At 44.8% G+C, this 25556-nt stretch overlaps 1 protein-coding gene across 2 annotated transcripts; it reads left to right on the top strand.

The window, feature by feature from the left end:
- Nucleotides 1–1156: 1156 nt before the first annotated feature.
- SLC18A1 (solute carrier family 18 member A1) lies at nucleotides 1157–22775 on the top strand. 2 transcript variants are annotated; one of them, XM_068552772.1, is made up of 15 exons: nucleotides 1157–1280; nucleotides 2646–3003; nucleotides 3623–3681; nucleotides 7110–7193; nucleotides 8121–8213; nucleotides 9791–9880; nucleotides 10125–10168; nucleotides 12314–12374; nucleotides 12457–12552; nucleotides 18066–18144; nucleotides 19104–19155; nucleotides 21002–21065; nucleotides 21338–21457; nucleotides 21669–21802; nucleotides 22662–22775. In XM_068552772.1, the coding sequence occupies exons 1-15, from the start codon at nucleotides 1157–1159 to the stop codon at nucleotides 22773–22775; spliced, it is 1572 nt and encodes a 523-aa protein (XP_068408873.1). The 2 variants fall into 2 exon arrangements, with proteins under 2 accessions (XP_068408873.1, XP_068408874.1); XM_068552773.1 differs by lacking the exon at nucleotides 12457–12552.
- The last annotated feature ends 2781 nt before the right edge of the window (nucleotides 22776–25556 follow it).

Genomic DNA, 25556 nt, shown 5'->3' with positions numbered 1-25556 from the left:
AACAGAAACAACATAAAAGAAAATGAAATTCTTCCCAGCAACTGTTATTACCTGAAGTTTAACAAAGTACTCTGGCTTAATGCTGACTAATGACATGAAATCCTAAGTAGAAAACGAATCATCAAAGTTAGTATTTTACTTACACAGAGTAGCACACCTTTCTGAGCAGGGGTTTATAGCTTAAACAAAAGAATAGGTGTGTTTCTAGTACCATAGAGCAAGGGAAGATGGGGGGGAACATTCCTGCAAGTTAAAAAAAAACTTGGGATTTTGTTCTAGTTTGACACTGATTGTGAGACCTGAGACACATCTCTTAGCTTCTTGAAGCTCAGATTTATCATCTGTGAGATGAAAGCCTTGGTCTAGGTCAGTGTTTCTCAGTGGGCAGCACAGGTAACACTTGTGGCACATGGGCTATTTTGGGGTGGTACATAGACATAGACAGTTATTTTTTTGGCATAGCACATAAAGTTATCTTTTTAAACGATAGTATTTCAGTTTTTAAAAAGAGTGGATTTAAAGGAAAAGATTAAGTAAATAACAATACAGGTAGTCCTCAGATATGACATAAACTACTGAGGTGATGGGCAAATGTCTGATGTTTGAGAAATATAGAGCTAGGTGATCTCTGTAGAACTTGCTTAATGTGTGAGGTAGAATTTCAGATATAAAAAGCCGGTCAGCAATGCTTCCTTGGAAGGCATTCTGAGAACGAGGTAGAGTTATTCGGATGTATAAGAAGTAACAGAGACACAGGCATGGAAAAGGTTCAGATACCATCCTATCACTGGGAGTTTGGGATTAGCAGATGCAAACTAGTATATATAGGATGGATAAACAACAAGGTCCTACTGTATAGCACAGGGAACTATATGCAATATCCTGTGATAAACCATAATGGAAAAGAGTATGAAAAGGAATATATATATGTGTACCTGAATCACTTTGCTGTACAGCAGAAATCAACAGAGCATTGTAAATCAACTATACTTCAATAAAATATAGAAAAACCAAAAACAAACAAAAATACCATCCTATCACGTGCAACTCTTTGTACTTCTCATTTTAATAGTGAGTTTCACTTGTCTGGGCAGAATTTCTCCCAGATCCTCCCTAAAAACCTGGCAGAGAAGCCACCCCTGGCACAGCCCTCAGCATGCTCAGGGCAGCTTTGGACGTTCCTCAGTGGTTGCTGAAGAAGGGGAGAGAGTCCCGGAAGCTGGTGTTGCTGGTGGTGTTTGTTGCTCTGCTCCTGGACAACATGCTGCTCACTGTGGTGGGTACGTTTGGGGGGCTTGGTGCTGGGGGTTAATTTGCTCCGGTTCCCAGAGGACAGCACATACCCTGTTAGAATTCAGCAGTGAACGGACTGGAGAATTTTTCTTTTTGTGCTTGAAAACACAAAGATTGCTGGGGATTGGAAGAAATGACAGGAAATGGGAGTCTGAAGCTTGCCAACCTTTGCTGAAAGACCCCAGAGGTTCAAAGAGAAGGAGGTTCAGAGAGCATCTGACCAGATCAAAGGGGCTGACCCAGAGCCAGAACTGGCAATACTTTTCTTCCTCCGCATACTCTCTTCCTAAGGTGCTAAGGACTCCAAGTGCCCTCTGGGTTAGTGAGCGTCTTCCCACCGTGTTGCCTTTGTCTGCTCTGTCAAAATAACACACTTTATATGGATATCCAACTTCTTATCCAAACCTACCTTTCCTGTGGTGCATTCCCTCCCAGTCCTTCTTTTTTAGTTGGTAGTCTATTCATTTTTACATTCAGTTGTGCTGGTATATAAATGGGCGCCAACATGTTTCCCCTTCTGGGTAAAATATATGGTTTTAAACAAGAATCTTCCTGAAACAAATTATAAATCCAATACAGTCAGTTCTTATTATTCATGGTGTTATGCTCTATAAAGTTTCTGTGAACACTGGATTTAGTCCATACTAAATAATTTCTCCTCGGGGAAATACACACACGCCCCCCCCCCACCCCACCCCCATACATATGTGTGTGTGTGTGCGGGAACACACACTGTATAGATTATAATCTTAAATCTTAAAAACAACACATCCTTGTAGATAGTATTTTCTTTACAAAAGAGAAAACGAACTTCAGAGGTGTTAAGTGACTTGCCTGAGGCCACCACACTAACAGGTGCTGAGTTGGGATTCAGGCTGTGCCCAACTGGCCCCAGAGCTGGGGTTTCTTGCACCTCGCTGCCCTTCCCCACCCCATGCTCTGCATCTCTGTGTGAGAGTGAAACAAGAAGGCAGAGCCCACCTTGTTCAACCTCAGCTGCAAAAGTGAGCATCTGGTGACTCTGTTTTCCACACTCTCTGCATGTATGTCTGAGAAAACCCGTGATGGCTTTGTGAGCATTGATTTTTGTGATTACAAACGTTAGCCAGTAGACGAATTAGCCAATATGGAATCCATGAATAATGAGGACCAATTGTATGATGGTTGGAATTCAGGTACTTGAGCTAATAGGGTAACTCGGGCAGGCGCAGTCTTTGAGTAGGCTTCAGATCATGTCACTTAGATGCCTTCCTGAGCATGAGTCTGGACCTCATGGTAATGTCCCTGAACTGACTAGCAGTCAGAAGACAGTCTGTCCTTAGCCCTCATTACTTGTTCTTCTTAACTTTCAGTGCCCATTGTGCCCACCTACCTATATGCCACAGAGTTCAAAGTCAACACTTCTCTGTACCCTGGGCCCACCACAGCTTCCCAGCCTGCCCTCACTTCTGCCTTTTCCACCATCTTCCCCTTCTTTGAAAACAACACCTTGGCTATCGAAGAAAGTGTGCCCAGTGGCATAGCATGGACAAGTGACACTTCCGGCACCATCCCCGCTCCGGTCACCGAAGCCATCCCAGCCCATGAAAACAACTGCTTTCGAGGCACAGAGTTCTTGAAGGAAGAGAACATATGGGTTGGGCTTCTGTTTGCTTCCAAGGCTCTGATGCAACTCCTGGTCAACCCATTCGTGGGGCCTCTCACCAACAGGTATCTCAATGGGTACAGTGCCCCACAGGGTACTCAGGGGCTCAGAAACAAGAGAATGGGCTGAGGTATCATAAAGGTGGTTAGAAGGGATAAAGGAAGGAAAACTCACTTGTCTGCACCCCAGGGTGGTCAGCTGTTTGGGAAAGATAACATGATATTGATAAAATGACTTGGGCTTCAGATTTTCTTAGTGATGTAATGACTACTGAGTACCAAGAAGAGAACCAGGGAACAGAAGTATACTACTGGTATTATTTCAGTGCCCTGGAACATGGCTTGAATGGGGTAAGGGTAGAAATAGGACAGGCCTGTTGCAGGATAGAGCACTGGCTTCTTAGTGCTTGTGTTTGGGATTATCCTCATGTTTCAGAAAGATATGCCTTCTGACTAGGTTATTTATCTTTTCTGGAAAAGAGGATTTGGGCCCTGGCCGACAGGCAAATTTGCATGTTTGTTTATATGCATTCACATGTCATATTCCATCTCTATACCTGCATTCGGAGACATGTTTTGCCATGAACTCAAATAACTGCATTTTTGTCCCCAATTACATGAAAAAATATAGTGCAAGTATACGGATGCCTATTGGAATTGTATCTTTTTTTAAATTCCCTTTTAGGATTGGATATCACATTCCCATGTTTGCTGGCTTTGTTATCATGTTTATCTCCACAGTTAGTAAGTAATTTGCTACCTCTTTTCTTCACTTCATTGATTAACTTTGATTTTATCACATGCCTTACCAGGAAGAGAGCAGGGTCAAGTTAGCTAATTAGTCATCTGACTAAGTGACCTATGACACTGATTTAAATACTTTACAGTTTTCGTTATGGGGACTAGAGCAGTAGAGGCAACTCAGTCTAGTTGGCCTTTGTATATCATGCTATAAAAGAACAGATACTTCACTTCCTTCAGCTCTGGAAAATTGTGAAGGCTGTTTTAATTTGTATGCTATAATGTGTATGTGTATCTATCAGTAATCCCTTGAATGAGTTTAGTACAAACCTCCCATCTTTTTTTAAAAAATAAATTTATTTATTTATTTATTTTTGGCTGCGTCCGGTCTTTGTTGCTGCACACGGGCTTTCTCTAGTTGCGGAGGACGAGGACTACTCCTTGTTGTGGTGCACAGCTTCTCATTGCGGTGGCTTCTCTTGTTGCGGAGCACGGGCTCTAGGCACGGGGGCTTCAGTAGTTGCGGCACACCGGCTCAGTAGTTGTGGCTCACGGGCTCTAGAGTGCAGGCTCAGTAGTTGTGGTGCACGGGCTTAGTTGCTCCGTGGCATGTGGGGTCTTCCTGGACCAGGGCTGGAACCCGTGTCTCCCGCATTGGCAGGCAGATTCTTAACCACTGTGCCACCAGGGAAGCCCCAAACCTCCCATCTTTGAAAAGAGGTCATAGTATTTTGATATGTAAAGGTAAAGGGCAACTAACAAAGAATCTAAATTGGGCAGTAGCAACTGGAAAATTCCATAAAAGTTTACTCCCTTCAAGGAAGGCCATTAAAGATTATAGCTTTGGAAAATAAATTTGCTAAGGAAACAAGAAAGAGAAAGACAAATAGTCTACCCAGTATCAGATAACTGTTCCCAATAAAATAGAGATGGAATAAGAACAGTAAGTGAAATAAAATACATCTGGAAATTGACCCTGAGAAAATAAGAAAAAAATGAATGTGGAGTTGGGGGGGGGGTAGAGTTTAATAAAGGGGAAGGCATCCTGCTGCCTCTCTGCTCCGAATAACATACCTTCTCCCTCTTGTTTTTCTTATTACCTTTCTGTTACTTTTCTACTTTTTCTATTGCTCTTTCTCAAATTTTCTTCCCTTCCAGCATAGGACTTGACTCCTGTCAACCAATACTGAACAGGAATTTGTTGCATTCAGGGCTGGAAGGTGCAAAGTGCAGGAGCTCAATGTGTGAAGTTCTGTCTGAGAACTTCAGCTTACTTGTGACATTCTAGTTGAATCAAAGAAAATGAAGAAATTAAAGTTAGAAATCTTTATTGAACTTCTAGGAGCTCAACCTATGCCAAACAGTAAGTTAAAAACTAGTAAGACGCTCTATTTCATCAAATGAGACATAGTTCATTTCACAAAACTTTATGGTACACACACATGATGCCTTGATGGTGATGGTGAAAAGTCACTGAGTTGAAAAGTCACTGAGGGAACATAAAGAATGAAAAGACATGGCTCTGTCTACCCAGGAGTTCTTAATGCTTGCCTGGGAGCCATGACAAACACCCTGCAAAGTAAGGTAATGCAGTGTCCTAGTGGATCCCAAACTTTTTAGCATAAGGTCCTTTCCTGATTCTCTGTCAAGAACTGATTTTTTAAAATTTATTTATTTATTTTTGGCTGCGTTGGGTCTTCATTGCTGTGCACAGGCTTTCTCTAGTTGCGGTGAGGGGGGCTACTCTTCGTTGCGGTGCGCGGGCTTCTCATTGCGGTGGCTTCTCTTGTGGAGCACGGGCTCTAGGCACGCGGGCTTCAGTAGTTGTGGCACGTGGGCTCAGTAGTGTGGCTCACGGGCTCTAGAGCACAGGCTCATTAGTTGTGGCACACGGGCTTAGTTGCTCCGTGTCATGTAGGATCTACCCAGACAAGGGATCGAACCCGTGTCCCTTGCATTAGCAGGCAGATTCTTAACCACTGTGCCACCAGGGAAGTCCAAGAACTCATGTTTTGAAAGCTTTTCTTATCTACCGAACTGTATGTGTTAAATAATAATTATCGTTTCCATGCCATAACTAGTGTTGCTACACTGAGTTAGCCTAACTCTAGCAAACGTTTGATGTTTAGGGGATCCTATGTAGCATTCCTTCAGGGTTTTTAAATACTAAAATGAGGTTGCTGATGCCCATCACTCCCCCGAAGGGCCCCCAGCTGGGAAACATGCTTAATGTAATTAGGAGCTAAATGGTGGCCCATGTTGGGGCACAAAGTGAAAAAGAAATTACTCTGGTCTTCCTAAATAGGGGGATCAACCATCCTAGTTTGCCTGGGATTGAGGGGCTTCCTGGGATGTGAGACTTTTGATTTTAAAACCACAAAGGTCCTGGGCCAACAGAGATGAGTTGGTCACACCATTCTCAAAGGACATAGGGGTAGCAGACCTTGAACAGAGTGGAAATCAGAAAGCCTAGGAGAAAGCATTGGAGGCCTGGCCAGGAGAGACCAATCATTTGCACGTTTGGGAGACGGTGTTCTCATGTCGGGAAGTAATGGGAGAAGATTATAAACACAACCAAAGACATCTAATGAATGGGCAAAAGCATTCAGATTATGCTGATTCAGACACTTTGGGAGGGAGCCTTCTCTCTTTCTGTGGTGTTGTCCTGGAATTGGAGGTGAGACATGTCTGGACCCACCAACCTTACTGCCAATGCCCTGTAATTTAGTTGTTGATAACATATTCCTGTTTGGTTCTCAGTTTCGTGCATGTTAGTCTCTAGTAGACTGAATCTCTTCAAGGGCTTGAACTGGATATTCTCTTTATTTCACATCTGCTACAGAGTCCAGCACAGCTGCATGGTCAGTATTACTTAATAAATACTCACTGATCTGATTTGGCTAAAAGATCCTCCATAATAAGGGGAAGGATCTGATTGGATTACAAGATATTATTTTCTACACAGTACCAATGGTCCTTCAAGTACACATAGCTTTGGTCCCACACTCCAGATGACCCAATGGGACCCAACAATGGCAAAGATCAAATCTGGGTGTTGCATATAGAGGATCCAGAAGTAGGGTCCAGGGATCAGTTCTCAGCCCAGGGCATTGGGTTTCATGCACAGCCCTGACTCCAGTGGACAGGATGTTGGGTTTTAAGCAGGAAATGTGGACACTCAGCCTTCCATCCACTGTGTGGTGAATCGGTTTATGCTTTGGTTTCTCTGTCTTCATGCCAATTAAAATGCAATCCTAATTAAGGGGGAAGGATTAGAAAGACAACTCTGAAAACAGGGAGCAGTGATCATGCTTTATTAAAACATACACATAATGGCTCATGTCTATGGTATCATGAGTCCATTTTCTGGTGGCCAGGGAATCAAAGGCATTTTTGCTAACTGGAACATTCTTGCTATTCTCTTTGCCCAGTGTTTGCTTTTTCTGGTACCTATACCCTGCTCTTTGTGGCCCGAACTCTTCAAGGCATTGGATCTTCATTTTCATCTGTTGCAGGTAATGCCGACATCTTGCACACACACACACACACACACACACACACATCTCTCACCATCTCTTACTACCATCAGACCCTATAAGATTTATATGAAGAAATTAAGGAAAATATCATCATAGTTGTGATTGTTGCATAAATTGTGATATGTATCTCTGCATAGTTGCGGAAATTGTGATTTAAAAACAAGATAATTGTAGAGTTGCTGGTAGCGCCTATAAATCCCTAAGCGTGACATAATTCTCTTTGATAATATTTAGATGCTGCTAGCTCAGGTCAGACCAAGCCCAAGGTAAAACTGTGAAGTATGCCAGGTTTTTATTTAATGGCACTCTATGGTCTTTTCTCTGTCCCCCTCTTACCATTTTATAGAAATAGTAAAGTTAATACTATTGGTAATACCATCACAGTTTGCAAAGTACTATCAAATACAATATTTAATGTAATCCTATGAAGCAGAGATTTTATGACATTTTACACATGAGTAAATGGGCATAAGAGCCCAGCCCACACTCTTTCCCAAGTGCTTTCATACTCTTCTTTGGGCATCCCCATCGAATAGAGCAGTGCTCTGTGTCCATAGGTTTTCCCTTCCTTGGCCTACTCCATATCCATGGATTCAGGGAAATGTACTAGGAAATGATAAAATAATATGAAATGCAGGATCACTGGACAATGGTATTCTGCATTACCCTTCCCAGAGACTTTTGCACTTCCAATGATATTCTGAACAGAAGGAGTGAGCAAGGTGGGCATTTGGGGGACTTGTGGGAGGCAGTATTTGCAAAATACTATGGGTTAGGTTCTATAAAACCCCAAAAACTGAAACTCTAGCTAAGACGACCCCTGAAGATATAATAGGGGCAAGACCAAGGACTCAGTGAGAGAGGCAGAGACTATGCTAACTCTACCTGCCTCTCTCCTTTCAGGTCTTGGGATGCTGGCAAGTGTCTACACTGATGACTGTGAGAGAGGGCAGGCCATGGGAATTGCCTTGGGGGGCCTTGCCTTGGGAGTGCTAGGTAAGTGGCACTGGCCCCAGGTCTGGGTTCAGGAGGGGGAGGTACAGCAGACTCTCTGGAGACAGCCCCAGGAGGCAGGTGTTTCTAAGGTCATGGAAGACAGCATTTTTCTTCCTTCTCTGTCCAACCATGTTTTGAGGCCTTCTGAACAGGAAAAGCAGAATCTCTTTCCCCTTGGGAAGCTGAACAGCTCATAAGGGCCTGGGAATGGTCCAGAAACCTACTCTATTCAAGGGAGTGAATATCTGCCTGCTAGTAGCCGCCGCCTTACCTCTGCTTCCGTACGTGGCCTGCGCTTTCAACATGAGAACGTGCTCTTTGTCAGGTTCTGTGCTAAATGTATACATAATCTCTTTTATTCCTCACTACCACACTGTAAAGGAGGAATGATCGTCCCCATTACACAGATGAGGATAAGAAACGTTCATAGCCATCCAAGGTCACATGGCCAGGAAATGCCAGAGCAAGGATACAGACTCAGATTTTCTGGGATTGAATCCCAAGCTCCAAACCATAAGCTTATACTTTCTTTGAGTTTCATCCAAAGTCTGGTTTAATTGACTAGTCCAACAAGCCACACACTTTTACTGAGTACGTATTGTGTGCCAAGCACAATGCTGGCACAGAGGGGATACAGGTCAGAAGCCTCAGACATGGTTCCTGCCCTCTAGGAATTTTCTAGCTGACTGAGAAGAAAACACCAAAAATCTCTTCCCTGGCCCATACCCTGCTCTCTACCACCATGGTGAGGAGAGGGAACCAAAGCCCTCTCTTTGTTAGTATCCACCTCCCCAAACACCCAAGCTAAAACTTTGGTGCATCCTTGTCTCCTTTATCACCTCTCACTCCCAAATGAATAAGCCTATTATACCCTCCTAAGCCACTTACTCAAGTCCAGCTCCTCATCACGTCTCAGCTGGAACAAGGCACCAGCCTCCTGCCCGATCTGCACGTTGCCTCCTCCCTCCAAGGTGCCGCCAGAAGAAGCTTCCTATGCCCAGAGCTGGTGGTGTTTCTCCCCTGCCACAAAGCACTCATGTTTCTCCCTAGCCCACAAGGCCAAGTACATGCCTTATACTTGTACTTATCTGGATATACAGGGCCCTTGGCTATTTGTTCTCAACCTTCCCCACCTCTCCTCATCTCCCAAATACTCCTATTCTAGTAACAGGGACTTTCTTCTATTTCTGCTCTATCCACACTCTCTTTTCTGACACCTCTGTGTTCTTCACACGTGCTTCTCCCCCACCAGTATTACCCAGTTGACAAAGCCCCTGTGGCCACCTGAACTCACTCTACTGTGATTACATAACATTTTGTGGATGGAACATTTACTTTTCACCATGTTATAATTATTTGGGTTCCCCCACGCCCACACACACATTTCTTCCACGAGAAAGTGAGCCCCTTGGAAGTAGGTCTTCTTCATCTCTGAATCCTCAAAACCTCATGTCCTCATGTGGAGCTCAGCCCCTAGCAGGCCCTCAAGAAATGCTCACTGGGTATAGGAGGACAAGTCATGCTGGCTGGGAATCAGCCCCCCATCTCTGGAATCCATGCCTGTTTTGCTTTTCTAGTGGGAGCTCCCTTTGGAAGTGTGACATATGTATTTTTGGGGAAGATTGTACCCTTCCTCATCTTGGCCTTCCTGGCACTACTGGATGGAGGTAAGTCACCATAAGAGGACACCAGACAGGCGAGAGCCCAGGTCAGGTTGGGAATGCATCATGCTGTGGTGTCCGTGGTGACATATTTGGGTGGATCAAGGACTGCCCCATCGTAAGAGAGAGGGAGGAAGCTCAGGGAATTAGATCTGCAAGGGGTAGGGTGCTAACAATGTGGCTGTTATTGGATCCTCCAACTAATAAGTGGACACACTGAACTATTTCTCACTCCCTCTTCCTTTCTTAGCACTCCAGCTTTGCATCCTACAGCCTTCCAAAGTCTCTCCTGAGGTAAGTGGATACCAAGCTCCATTGCCAAGAGAGTGATAGAATGGATAAGTGCAGTGACCCAGGCCTGCCTAGACCATCCCTGTCAAACCATAAGAAGAAAGGGGAGTGGAGTTGGAGAAAGCAAGAACTGTACTGGATTCCCAATAGGGTCATGTTTAGGATAGCATGAGGGATGGGGAAGGAGTCTGGCTTGATGTTGGACCAAGATGGAGGAAGGGCCTTATAAAGAATCAAAGAAACCTTACTGAGTTATACATAATAACTCAGAACCAGGATGACAATGACATTGGGACCTGAGTATTTATAGTTATAATATCTCAGAGCTAAAGAAGACCTTGGAGGCCATCCAAACAATCTCTCCCCCCAAAGCATCCTTACAGACTGTCATTCTGTAGCAGTTAAATATCAGAGTTGGTATTTGTCTGACTCTAAGACAGAGATGGCTCTGGGAAATCTATACCAAGTCATGAAGAAAGATAAGAGAGTACAGACAATAGGGGAAAGTTTGATCTAAGGACCTTGATTTTGTAGCCAAGTCAGATGGTAGTGTTGGTATCCTAGGGGCGTACTACTTGTGATTGGTGTCTGAAGTGGGGGGAAATCTTGTGGGGTCTGTGCTAGCTCCAAGTAATTAGTGTCAGAATTGAATTAAACTTTAGGGACACCCAGTTGGTTCACAGAGAATTGGAGAATTGCTTGGTGTGAAAAAAAGCCCACCCATTTGGTATCAGAAGTGTTGTAAGTAGAGGAATGATTTTCCTTTAGTACCTTTTTGAATAATTTTGATTTTTAGATGGTAATGTTCTACGTATTCAAAAAAGTATTTTTTTTTTCTGGCTGGCATACCAGTACTATATTTTATTCATTCTTCTATATTTGGGCATTTAGGTAGTTTCCAGTATTTTGCAGCTACAAATAGTGCTGTAATGAATAACCTTGTGTATAGGCATTGTTATAGAGTTGGAGGTAATCTTTAGAGTAAATTTCTAAAAGTGAAATTGTCAGGAATTCCCCGGCGGTCCAGTGGTTAGGACTCCACACTTTCACTGCCGAGGGCCCGGGTTCAATCCCTGGTCAGAGAACTAAGATTCCACAAGCCTCATGGTGCAGCCAAAAACAAAAACAAATAAAAGTGAAATTGTTGGGTCAAAGCGTTTATTGGACTTCTTTATGTACATTTTATGATTTAGATCTGTCTCTTTACTTGAATTATATATGGGAGAGGGCATAATCTTTTTAGTTTTAGTGTCTCTGAATATTGCAATCCACCCTGTGTGGATGCAGAGAGGGTTATCATATCAAAACTGTTAAATCCATTACAAGATAGAATGTGGTAAACACCAGAGATTAGGACACAGTACTCAGGAAATTTGAAAGCGAGAGAAGTTCCAGCTACTGAGTCAGGGAACGCTGGATAAGAAGGAGCCATTTAAGCTTGACCTTGACGAATAGGTGAGGTTTGGACCTATGCAAAGGAGAAGGAAGGGAGTTTAGGAAAAGGTAACCATGACAACTGAGGGCCTGCTTGTATGCATGGAAGGAAGGTAGGTGCTAAGTTTATCTGGGATGAAGTTTTTTGAGGGGTGCGGGATGTTATAATTGGACATTTAGGCTGGCATTTTAATCTAGATGTTCAGGCACCTTCGGCCACACCAGTCCAGTACAGCTCCACATGGTCAGAACAAAGCAGTCAGAAAGCTTGAGCAGCTTTCTGAGTCGTTACCTCTAGGCTCACCTTTGGGGTTCAGCACTCTGTCGGTGGTCCTTCCTGGATGAACATTGGTGCTGGCGAGATCTAGTGGAGAGGCCCGAGGCCAGGAGTCCAGACACCTGTTGTCCAACGTTGGCCTTGCTGACAATCCACTCTGATCTGGTTGATGGTCATTCAAAGGCAGGAATCATGTCTGGAATATGTTGTCCTACTCTTTGTGACCGCCTTGCACACGGGGGCTATGCGGCCACCAGCTCACTCTGTGACATTGGGCAAGTCACCTCCTCTTCTATGACGAGGGTGTCTGGTCTCTCCAGTAAGGGAGCTGACGTAGACGGTCTCTGAGGTCCTGCCTGCGCGCTCTCAGATTCTGTGAAAACAGGAGAGATGTATACACTGTACAGATGGAAGTTTTTTGTTTTCCATGTTCTCAGAGTGCCAAGGGGACTCCACTCCTCACACTTCTCAGAGACCCTTTTATCCTGGTGGCTGCAGGTAAGCTGGCATTGCCTCCCTTTGGGCTGGGAGAGTCTGAGCTTCTGGGCAGCCTTGGGGGCTCACTGAACCATCTCCCCAGGCTCCCTCTGCTTTGCCAACATGGGGGTGGCCATGCTGGAGCCCACGCTGCCCATCTGGATGATGCAGACCATGTGTGCCCCTGAGTGGCAGCTAGGTAAGTGACCTTGGTCCCCAACTCGGGCTTGGGCAGAGATGCGTGCCATGGGCCCTTTCTCGGGTAATCGGCAAGCATCATCAGGGCCAGGTCTTCAGGGTCACGGAAGGACGGTGTGCTTCCTTCATAGAATGACCTTCCCCGTCCACAACTGTGAATCAAGCCTGATTTAGTGGGCAGTCCCTTCAAGAAGCAGGCCAAGGAGCCGTTCCCTCAGGGTTACTTGAGGTGCTGCCTCCTGGGCTTGAAGTCCTAAAAATTTCTGTCCAATAAAACGTAACTCTCAACTTTAAAAAAAAAAAGGAGAAGAAGAAGAAAAAAAGAAGCAGGCTGAGAAGGGCAGGGTTGGGGGGTGTTGACGGGTGTTGGAGGGGCAACATACCTAGATGGGTGGATGAATAATTTCTGGTCGAAAGCCCTTGGGTTTTTATTTCTGCTCCATTGATTTGCTGTGCACACTTGTGAAAATCACAGCTTTCTGAGCACCACTTTTCTCATCTCTAAAATGGACATCAGAATACTATCTAGTTCAGAGGGTAAATCTGAGGAATAAATGACATAATCTGTGGCAAAGCTTTGCACCCGTAGAATATTAACAAGGCACCACCGTTACCATTGCTGATACGTTCTTCTTTCCCACTCTGTCCCCCAGATTACCTTTTGCTATCTTTTTACCTCTAAAAAGGTGCTAATGGAGTATATTATTCTGTGAGGGAGGCCTCTAGCCTCCTCTGCTCCATGGAGAGATGTCCTCATGACTCATCTGAGCTTAGAGAGGAGGCTCTGGACCTTTCCAGGAAGTCTGAGGAAAGGGGACAGAGAAGGTTACGTGCAAATGGCTCAGTCACTGCAGGGAGGAGAGGCTTAAGTGGCCAGAGGGGAAACTGACAAGAACCTGATACAGCTTAATATACAATGAAAAGCACTAAATCTAATTTTTTAGGGGACCAGGCTAAGCAAGGCTCCCAGCTGCACTCGTAGCCCCAAATTGAATTTTTCTGGGCTGCAGCTGCCTCTGACCATGACAGTTAATTGAGTTAGTTGGTGCTTGGTGCAAATAAACATCCCCTGCCTCCAGGCTCTAGCCGCTCAGGCTCTTGGGGCAGAAGGGCAACCAACCTTGGCTCAGAATGGCCTCGCTGCAGCCCTTCTTCACCCCACAGAAATATTACAAGCAAACCAGCCGTCAGCCAGTAACTGGTGAATTGCTGACTTTGGGTTTAATTGTAAACATACTGACCGTTTCTGTTAGGCAGCACTGTTTCCTGTCAGGGTACAGAGAAGCAGAAGCAGAGAGAGGCTGGTGAGACGCAAGGAAACTCACAGGCCTGATGCCACCCCGTGCCTTGTGCAGGCGAGGCTGCAGTAAAAAGCCCTCAGGAGAGTAAGTGAGAGACCGAGAAGGCCTCGCCCTCCACCATCCCTTACAACTCTCCTCAGTGCCCTCTGCGTCTGTAAGTCTAATTTCAAATGTGCTCACCTGGAGAGTGTGTTAAAATTCAGATTGCGAGGCCCCATCCAGCAATTCAGCAGAAAGAAGTTTGCATTCCTGGTGAGTTTCCCAGTGATGCTGATATGGTGTTAGCGACCACACTGAAAAATATTGCTTTCAATGCAGAACCCTCTCCAAGTTGTTGGGAGGAACAATTTATAGTCTGTGACTGAACATTCTCCAAGTGGCCCGTTGTGTGCCCGCTACTCTCACCCAGTGGAGGAAAGAGCTCAGGCTTTGGAAACAAGCCCACCTGGGTTGAAATCCTGACCCGGCCACTTACTGGTTGTGTCCTTGGATAAGTTACTTAACGTCTTCAAACTCCACTTTTTTTAATTTGTAAAAATGGAGGCACGTTTCTGGTTGTTTTCAGGGTTAAATAGATCTTTGTATTCTAAAGGCATTAGCACAGTGCCTGGAATAGAGGATATAGTCAGGAAATAAAAATCATGACTGTTTTCATCATTGTTTTTGTTGAAATCACTTTGACAGTCACAGCTCTGTGTAATTCCCCACCCCTTGAAGATATGCTGTGAAATATATATGTGTCTGTAGACATATAGTCTGGAACACCTCTTTTGCACAAAATGCTACTGAATTGCAAGCTATACTCAGATCCTAAAGAACAAGCCACACTGACTGAGGAAAATCTCATTCAGGAAATCCCACATCTCTTAAAATGATGTCAAGGAGATGTATCTAGGAGGCCTGTGGGCTTCCTACAGGTGCCCATTTCCAGATACCAGGTAGACAATTGAGTAGCTACACTATTAAATTTTTTTAAAGCAATTAAACAGAAACACATGGTTACAGTTTGAAACAGATTGCCACCTGTACAGATAGACTAGACAAACACACTAGGGTGTGTTTCACCTCCAGCCCACAGAAGAGAATATTAAAAGCAAACAAGACCTCAGCCAGTAACTGGTGAATTGTTGACTTTGGGTTTAATTGTAATCATCATGACAGTTTCTATTAGGCAGCACTATTTCCTCTCTATACAGAGAGGCAGAGAGAGGCTGGTGAGACCCAAGGAAACTCACACCACTCATTCCATGCAGTTCTTTATGCCAGAGCCATCTGTGCTGCCACACTGCTGGTGGGGTGGTGGAAACACCTGGAGTTGGAGGGAGAAGGTCTGGGTTCAGGTCTTGACCCTGTTACTCACTGGTTATGATGATAATAGTTAAGGCCGATGCTCAGAGAGCACTTATTCTGTGCCAGGCGCCTTGCAAAATGGTTGCTTTGCATTATCTCAGTTAAGCCTTATAACCAGCCTATCTGGTAGGAATTATTATTATTCCCATATTTTAGAGATTTCTTAATCTGACCCAATCTCCCATTGCCCTCCCAAATCCTGGGTCTTGTGGAAGTCCCTGCCATCAGCAAGTGTCCCTACGCCCTCAGCCTCTTTTTTCATCTTCTTGCCCTGACACCTGAATGTTTTCTGAGAACACCATTTTCCCACAGCCTTCTTGATGGAAGTTCATGTTCCTTTAGGCTTTGCTTTCTTTCGCTGCTTCTGAATCATTTCTTCTTCATTCTCCTTCAAAGGCCCTGACTCCCTTGAAAATCATGTCGTTAGATTATACCACCCCACCCTTCTTTATTGCAGTTATCTACTGACCCCTGAGTTATCCCTTCTCATTCATTAAATCCACCAACACCTGGCTCATATTCATTTCACCTTTATTCCTCTCACCACTTTTGGTGACTTCCATATCCAGGTGGATAACCTTACCAACATCTTGGCCTATTCCTTAATCTACTCTCTTGCAATGATCTTCTTCTCCTCTCCACCTTAACCAATCAAACCTTTATATAATATTGACCTTGACCTCACCATTAATCATGGCTTCTCTGAAATTTCACTTCCAAGCAGTGCAGTTATCACCTTACATATTCCCTGCTCAGGTATTCTAATACCCCTATATTAACACATTTTGGCTACACTGGGATCACCAGTCCATTCAATTCTTTCTCTGTTTCCCTCACTACTCATGTCCTCTCTTCTTTCTTTACCCAGCTTGGAGTCCCTCATGATGAATCCATGTCCATCATTAATGTCACTCTTTTGAAAGCATTGTTAATTTCTTTGCCCCACCCACTCCCTCTGGGGTTGTCACATGGGAAGCCTTAACTCTGGTTAAGCCTATCTGGTTGCCTACTCCTTGCGTGCACCTGAGCAGTGAAATGGGGCTGTAGGAAAACACACACTAGGTAGGCTGTTGGTCTCACCTTATATTTATGGCCACAAATCTAAAGTGGGTTTTCACACTGTCCAACAATCTTTCTTTAAATCCCTAGTTATGTTCTTCCTACTTTCCAAAAGGACTGGTTTACACTTCTCCATTCAAACCTCCTACACACCCTCATCCCTTCACCTTCATCATCCTCAACTCCCAGTCGTTGAGAAAATAGAAGCAACAAGAAGGGACCTTGCATGTTCTCATCACTACATATACTTACTTCCCTGTACCTGTGCCTACATCCACTGCCTTCTCTTTATGGTTGAAACATCCCAGCTCCTTCAGAGGTCGAACTTCTTTTTTCTTTTCTTCTTCTTTTTCCTTCTGGACTCCATCTCCTCCTACTTCATTGGCTACTCCTTGTCACCTTTGCTATCTCCTCCTCGTCTGTTAACTTTTAAAGGTAGGAGTCCCAGAAGGCTCAGTCCATGGATATCTATTCTTCTATCTCTGATCTTTCGTGGGTGATCCCAGCCATTCCCATGGCTTTAAGAACTAATTGGTAAACCAATTAGTCGAACCCTTATGTCTGTGCGTAGGATCTCTCCGCGGAACTCTAGACTTGTCTACTCAATGGGCTTTCCTATTTGCATTAAGTGTTTTTGTATGTTTGTTTGTTTTTCTTGCTAAAAACCTTCTGTTTTGGTTATTCAGTTCTCAGCTTACATGTTACCTCCTCAAAGAAGCCTTCCCTGATCCCCTAAATCTAAGTTAGCCCTTATTCCTGGTCACTCTTCCATATTGCCACATTAAACTTTCTTCACAGAACTTATCACTTGTCAAAATTATCTTTTTCATTTATTTGTTTATTGTCTATCTCCCTCCCTTGGAATGTAAGCTCCCTGGAAGCCAGGATTTTGTCTATTTTATTCACCCTTCTAATCCTGGTCCCTAGAATACCTGGTACATAGTAAAAGCTCATTAAAAATGCTACATGAATGAATAAATGAAAGAACAAATCAATGAGACTCAGAGAGGGTAAATTCCCCACGGTCACAGAGCTAACAAGTGGTCAAGCCAGAGTTTGAACTCAGCACCAAAGCCCATGTTCCAGGGTACCTGACTCTACTGTCACAAAAAAACAATGTGATAAGGGCTTCAGTTTACAAAATCCTTTTACATACATTTATCTAATTTGCTCCTTAGTGTAATTTGGTATGATAGAATCACAGCTTTGTTTTTCCTAGATGTGGAAGCCAAAGCTCAGAACGGTTTAGTAACTTATCCAGAATCACTGTCAGAGGGAATTCCATGGTGGTCTAGTAGTTAGGACTCTGCACCTCCACTGCAGGGGGCATAGGTTCGATCCCTGGTCAGGGAACTAAGATCCCGCAAGCCTTGAGGTGTGGCCAAAAAAAAAAAAAAAAAAAAAAGTCACTGTCAGAGCAATAGAAGGGCAGGTAAATAGCAAGGCAGGAATTTTACTTCCTAGGAGGTATGTAAGTCTTTCTCTAAAGCTCATGCTCTTATGCTGATAATCACGGGTATTTTATACATGAGAATGGCTCATCAAAGCCATTCATCAGGAAGTCCAAGAGGGGAGCTAAAAACACGTTAAATGTGTTGAAGCTAAACATAGCCCTGCTCTTGAGGAAAGCAGAGTGTGGAGCCCTATGTCATCTGCTCTGGGTTTGCAGAAGGATCTCCAACCCACAAAACAAAGTGGTTTGGGATCCTTGAAGGTAACAGGGGGACTTCACTGTCCTGTAAGAAACAAGGTGTTTTAGAGTAGCTGGGTACATTCTAAGGTAAGGGCCTGTGTCTTTCTACAGGTCTAGCTTTCTTGCCTGCCAGTGTGTCCTACCTCATTGGCACCAACCTCTTTGGCGTGCTGGCCAACAGGATGGGTCGGTATGTAGCCTGGAGATCTGGGAAAAGTCAGGTGGGAGAGTCTTCTGAGGGGTTCCCTGCACCTGGGATGATGAGTAATAGCTTCTCTGAGGTTGAAAATTTAGAACAAGTACACACAGATAAAAACTGCCCACTGGGAGGATGGGGATGGGTGGGTGGTAAGGGCAATGTAGAGAAAGGATGGTCCTGAGCTGGCTGCAATAGAAGAGGCAGTGAATATATGAGAGACAACCTTTACTCTCCAGATGTTTGTTGTGCAGTTGAAGAGATAAAATAATTCCACAGAGAACAGGTATGAAGAAAGCAATACCTTGGGGCAGTGGTTGTCAAACTATATTCCATGGACCCCCCCAGGGAGCTCTACAGGTGTGCCTCAGAGGCCACCAAGTGGAAAGGGTTGGGGGCTAAGAGGTATGAGTCTGGATTCTGTTCCTCCACTACAGTGGGAACACCTTTAATTTTACCTTTGGATTTCAGCACAAAGATTTAAAAAATAAGTTTAAAAACCATTGCCATAGGAAATCAGAGAAGGAAAGAAGTTTGGTATATTTTGTGGGTTTTGAGATGGACCCTGAAGACCAGATAAAATATGAATAGGTGAGAGGTAGGCTGAATCGGGAAACAGCATAAATTAAGTTTGAGGATGATCCCCAAGGGGCAAGTACCTTCTGAGTCAGCAGCTTCCTCTTCTAAGGGAAGGAAGAATATGTCCCATTGCTCCTCATCTGCTTCTACTGGAAAGAGGTGTGGAGTCAGGGAAGAGATGAGGGGCCAGGAAGGGACAGGGCAAGGGCTCACCTGGGCATAAACTGGTCATGTAGAGATGTGTTTATCTTCTCATATCCTAAGGGGTTCCTGGACGTAGGGGTGGTAGGACTGGCCAGTGTGTTGGTGATGGGGTGGCAGGTGGAAGGGATCTCTCCCCTTTGCACTGTTTAATGATGGCTGTTTTCTTCCAGGTGGCTGTGCTCCCTGATTGGGATGGTGGTAGTAGGTACCAGCTTGCTTTGTGTAAGTATAATAAGGTCTTGTTGAGAGAGAGAGAGAGAGAAACCCAGACATTTAAAGACCACTTTCCTTTGAAATGAGCAGAGTCAATCCTTGACTTGGCAAGGATTGTCAGAAAGACTGTGTCTGTGTAGGTACGAATTTAGCACTGGAGGAGATGCCACCAGTCATCCCGTTGAAAGGAGGTGGGGAAGGAGAGGTAAAGGGCAGTGGGGCAGCTGGAGACAGAGGTCTGAGGCTTTATGGATGGGCACATGAAGCAATACACGTGGTATCTATTTCTGGGGTCTGTAAAATGGTGTGTTTTATGCCTTCATTTACTCATCTCACCCTGACAGGACCCCATAAGCCACCAGGGGAACCATTATCTGTACTTCCATCTCTAGCACCAGAATGTTTGGTAGAGGAAGAAAGAAAGAAAGGCTCTTCCATTTCCAGGAGTCCCCTTCAAGCTCTCTAAGCCTTCATTTTCTCCTCTCCACCATAAGGATCAGAAGCACACTTGCCTCGTAGGCTTGAAGGAGAATGAGATGGCTGTAAAGCACTGAATACAGTGCTCAAGAAAGGCTGGAGGTCCTCAGCGGGAGCTCAAGCTCCGGGTTCAGTCCCAGCATTGTCACTTGCTCCTCGTGTGACTTTGAGCTCGTTACGTCACCTCCCTTTATTCAGTATCCTCATCTGTGTAAAGAGGATTCTGATAGCACCTCACAGGGTTACCCACACCAACTGCAGCCGTGTCTGGCATGTAGTGAGCCCACAGAGAGTTTTAACCAGTACTAGTGGTAAAATAGAAATAGCCCTTGAGGATTCACCCCTAAAATCGTTTATAGCCACTAACATCTAAATGGTATGTGAAACCTCTAAGGGGTGGAGTGTGCTGGTATAGCAGGTTTGGGTGACAGATGCCCAGGGAGGGAGGTGAGGAACCAGCAAAAGAGGAAAAGAAGGCTTCCATGGGGGATGGATGGGGAGGGCAAGAGAATGAGTTTCACAAGCTTGCTGAAGCGGCAATGCAAAGCACGCCACCTGCCCTGCTGGCTTATAGGTAATTGGTTGTTGGCATTTCTTTTTTGTCTTCTTGCTCCACTGGCTCCCAATTAGGGTTTTTTTTTTTAACAATAACCATTTTTATTTATTTATTTATTTATGGCTGTGTTGGGTCTTCGTTTTTGTGCGAGGGCTTTCTCTAGTTGCGGCAAGTGGGGGCCACTCTTCATCGCGGTGCGCGGGCCTCTCATTATCGCGGCCTCTCTTGTTGCGGAGCACAGGTTCCAGACGCGCAGGCTCAGTAATTGTGGCTCACGGGCCTAGTTGCTCCGCGGCATGTGGGATCTTCCCAGACCAGGGCTCGAACCCGTGTCCCCTGCACTGGCAGGCAGACTCTCAACCACTGCGCCACCAGGGAAGCCCCCAATTAGGGTTTAAGTAAAACCTCTGGATGATGTTGCAAATAGAAAGGAGAGGAAACTCCACTCAGTGAAGAGTGAGGACGGAAGTATGTGTCTGGGTGGAGGGGGTAGAGGAAGGGGAGGAAGAGTCCATGCAGCAGAAAAGGGCCATTGTTATGGTTTCATAGAGTCAAATCTGAGGTTCACACTTGATCTTACCACTTATGTTCTGTAATTCTCAATAGGACATTTAACCCAAATGGCACCAATCTAGTTTTCATATCTTTAAACGGAAGTAAAGATTCTTTTTCATCAGGAGGTATAAGAATGCACGGAGATAATGTCTGTGGCACGTAGCGCCTGGTTGATAACGCATTTTGTAGGAAAACTCTTTATTTTTGTGCTGCCCCCATCTGACCTAGCTGGACTCCTGATGAACTCTTCCTCCTTTCCTGCTGCAGGTTCCTCTGGCTCATAATATTTTTGGTCTCATTGGCCCCAATGCAGGGCTTGGCTTTTCCATAGGTAAGAAGTGCCCTTAAAGGAAACAAGAAGCCCCTGAATGTTGGCTTTGGGTCAGATCAGAGGGAAAGGCAGAAGAAGCAGGAGAGCGGCTGGCAGGGGTATGGAGAGATGGCCTCATAACTCCTGGTAGGAATGGGTGTCAGTTCTGAGGGGAGGACAGACAGCAGGTAAAGGCAGTGGACTAAACGGGGGAGGAGGAGGGGGGATGCCACAGACAGGGAGGGGGACTGTGGGTAGAGCTGACAGCGATGTCCTGCTTGCTCTGACCACAGGCATGGTGGATTCCTCTGTGATGCCCATCATGGGACACCTGGTGGACCTGCGCCATGCCCCGGTGTATGGGAGTGTCTATGCCATCGCTGACGTGGCTTTTTGCATGGGCTTTGCTATAGGTATGTTGGTGGAGGGATAGGGGAGCACCAGGACCTGGTACCCCACTCTCCCTTTATCTACTGTTTACCAGGTAGAAGAGGCTGATTCTCCTGGGGTTCTGGAGATATTTGACCCTGGGACATCCCCTGGGTCACCTGCTGCCCCTAGCATGGTGTCCTCTGTGTGATCAAGACTCAATAAATACTTGTAGATTTGCTTTATTCTTCACAGGCCCATCCACTGGGGGTGCCATTGTGCAAGCCATTGGCTTCCCCTGGCTCATGGTCATCATCGGGGTCATCAACATCATCTACGCTCCTCTCTGCTACTACCTGAGGAGCCCCCCAGCCAAGGAGGAGAAGCTTGTAAGGGGCTCTGACTACTGCTGAAAAAATAATAATCTTCTGTTTCTTTCCATGTCTCTCATCCCTTTTTATCCCGTGCTCTTATTTCCTCCCTCTTTGATAGGCTGTCTGCTTTGCCATGTTTTCTGATGCCCCTTTCGTCTCTCTCTTTCCTTTGTGCCCTTCCTTATTTTCCCTTCTCTACACAACCACTTTCTCTCTTTCACTGGTCAGTTAGGAAGGGTCCTAAGTACAGGAGGAAAATGGGAAGCTTGTAAAGTGTTGGGGTCAGGGATCATCAAAGGCATCCTATATTTGCTGTAGTTACTAGCAAAGTGTGAATTACCAAATCATGCCCACAAAATGGACAGCATTCCAGTGGGCACATTCATTCATTCATTCATTCATTCACTCCCATCTGTCTTTGTCCTTACCAGGTCATTTCTTAAAGTACAAACACCCCAGGGGAGAGAACCACAGCATATGATTTTAGTTAATAAGATACTTTCCTCTTACCGCAGCACGAGCACCCTGAGGGTCTGGGTGGGTTAGGGATGGACGCGGAGGCTGCTTAAAGGAGCAAAAGAAGACGTGAAAGTCTGGTGGGAGGTGGTGCCGATTTCAGCTGGCTCCCTGCTATAGCCTGTACTACTGCTGAAAGGATTCAATTAAAAGCATATCAGATGATTGTCTTGACTAGGGTGACTACACCTTGGTCCCTTGGGTGGCCTATGCACATACATGAAGCAGAACAAGGGTCCCTTGCTGGTTTCTTGAGTCTTTTCTGTGCAGCACTAGACTTGGATGAGCTAGTTGGGGAAGGGGATGGGGAAGCTGGTGAAGGATGTGTGGTGATTTCTCTTCCTGCCTCTTGCTGCAGGCAGTTCTGAGCCAGGACTGCCCCATGGAGACCCGGATGCACGCAGCCGAGAAGCACATGAGGGAATTTCCTCTGGGGGAGGACAGCGATGAGGAGCCTGGCTGTGAGGAGTAGCAGCAGAAGCTGGTCCCTGGACCTTGTCACGTGAGGCTCAGACTTCAGTGACTACCTCGTTCCCTGGACGCAGATCACCACGGGCTGTTCTTCACTTCTCTCTCCCCTGGTGTCTCCTTTCCTCCCCGCCCATGCATGCTGATCCCTGGTTCTCTCCTCGCCTGTGTCACCTATAGCTCTCCCTCTAAGCTTTGATGCCTCAGCTAGCCCACCTTTGGTGGGAGGACAGAGTGATGCTTCCTCCTCGGTTTCTGTAAGGTGGTGTGGGTTCTGCGAGGGGTGACTCATTTCACGGAGGCGGCAGTGAGCAGTGTTCCCTGAAACCAGTGTGGTGGCTGACAAAACTCATTTCATCTGTTATCTGATTTTCTTTGGCACCTTCCCAACAGACTATAAGAGTTTTGTCCTCTGTTCCTCGACATGGTCCTCCCTGACTTTTCCCAGATGAGTCGAGAAAGCGTCCTCAACCTTGTATTGCTGCCACATTGCCAGTTTGGGAAATTTTTGCCTGGTTTTTATAAGCTGAGTGTTTTCTCTGTGGCCAAACCTACAGCTGCCGAAGTGAGTCTGCCCTCAGTGAAAGGAGGTCTCCTGTTTTCCTCATTACTAAATGGAAAGGAAAAGAGCCTGCTTCTCTTATGCTTGAGTTACTGACTTTCTCATGATTTCCCCTGTGGGTTTTGTCTACCTTTCCTTAAATTTCTTAGATTCTTGGAAATAAATGTAGGAGGACAGAAAACACAGTCTATGAGCTCTAAGATTTCATGGGAACAAGGGTAAAGCAACTGTCCTGGAATCCCTTCCAACTTGGGTTTCCTAACCCAAAGATTCTAATGAGGCATTGTCCACATTTGCTAATGAATAAGTTGTTCCCTGATTCAGACATGGCAAACTAGATGCTCTTTTACAGCAAAAGAGATTGTGTGGGCAAATACAGTAGGTACTATAAATATTTTGACATTTTTCTACCTTTTTGAAATAATTACTAAGAGATGGGTTTTCCAAGATATGGGAGACATGGCACCTACCCTTAAGTAGTTTTCCATCTATCTGGGCAAACTGGATATACACTGAATAAAAACGATCAATACTGCAAGTTTGTGTATACTCTTGTGTTCAAGTGTAAAGAGGCAAGGTTGCTCATGGTCTGGGTGGGGAATAATAGTGGAGATGGAGGCAGAGGCAGGAATGGAAAGACCCACAGGCACAGACTTCGGGTTCCTGGATATTAGATCGGGGTGTTCAGACTTTACTCTGGAATGGCACCTGACTCTGATTAGTGCACTCCTCTGCAAGAGTTTGGTGGGTTCAGTGCACGTCCTGAATCATCAGAACACATTCAAGCTTAGCCTCAATGAATTCTTACCACTTGGACAATGGGTATCTGATTTATGGGTGTGTTTTTAGGGGGTTGGCATTAACTAGACTTACCTGATTTGCAAAACTCGATGTATTTATATCATTTAGTCAGGATGGTATTGTCTCAGATTTCGAAGGAGCTCAAAGATAAAATTGGGAAATAATTTGTCAAAATGTGTAAGCTGTGACTACAAATTTTACATTGAATGCATGTCCACTGTGACTCCTGTACAAGGTAGGAGTGGAATACAGTAGGGTGTGGAGGGTTCAGGGGCACCAACAACAGTGCTCTTCTGATTCTCACATCCACATGGAGGACAATTTATAATTAAAGGATGGGCTTGTTACAGAAATTGTTCACACATTAAAAAAAAGTAGGAAGAATTTTTAAAGGAGTAATTCATCTCTAACTTGTTAGTAAACATTGAGCAATTTAAAACATATGTTTAAGGAGAAACAATGGATATAATTTATTCAGACTTTCAAAATACTGTTGATAAGAGTCAACACCAAACACTACAAAGTAAGTCAGGACCCATTTTTTTATGATAGGTCAGAAATAGGTCCTAAACGTAGCCTATATATAGAAGATTATTAAAAAAAGAATATCATAAAAATAGAAAATGAGTTAGTCTTTATTAATGGTTTTACAAAAGATAAAGAATTCATGGTAAACTTCACACATTCACAGGTGACCCTAAGGTCTTCTAAAAATGAAAATACCAGCCCAGCAAAAATGAGCCACAAGTGTTTTCTTTGTTTTTGTTTTTGTTTGTTTTTTGGGGATTTTTGTGTTTTGTTTTTGGGATTTTTTTGAAAAAGTGGCAGAAAGTATCAGACGGCCTCTACTGTGGAATGGCTGAAAATGTGTATTTTCCCCTTATGAAAGGGAGGAGCTGCAGAGACTATAAACATTTATAGGGTGAGAGGCCCCTAACTACCAATGAGATGCAACAAAGGAGACAGTGGAACTCATGAACTATTGTGCTCAATAGGCCAGAAAAATACTGGGAATTCTCAGAGTGCTGGAAACAAACCAGAAGACATTTTATTTCCAAAGTACAAAACCTGGGGTGGAAGGCAGAGTGCCACAGATTAAAGCAGTAACTGTGGAGTTGGAGAAAATACAGAGGGAGCACATGAGATGATAAATGGCTGGCAGGGAGAGTGGTGTGGAGAGAGACAGGACAATTCTTATAGGGAGGGACCCAAACCCAAGGGGATGTGGGGAAAGTAGCTAAAACCTTTAAGAAAGGCCCCGTCTTGGTGTCAGCACCGAATCTCAGAACACTTCCACAAAGGGCTACTCCAAAAGCACTACAGAGCTAAGGCAAGAGTCGATATTAGGGAATGTTATCTCCCACTGTGTGGTCTTACTTATGGAGTATTAGTACTCCAAGATATAGCCCAAACTGAAATAAA

The sequence above is a fragment of the Eschrichtius robustus genome, chromosome 10, assembly GCF_028021215.1.
Source record: "Eschrichtius robustus isolate mEscRob2 chromosome 10, mEscRob2.pri, whole genome shotgun sequence".
Lineage (NCBI taxonomy): Eukaryota > Metazoa > Chordata > Mammalia > Artiodactyla > Eschrichtiidae > Eschrichtius > Eschrichtius robustus.
This window is presented reverse-complemented; position numbering and strand designations above follow the sequence as displayed.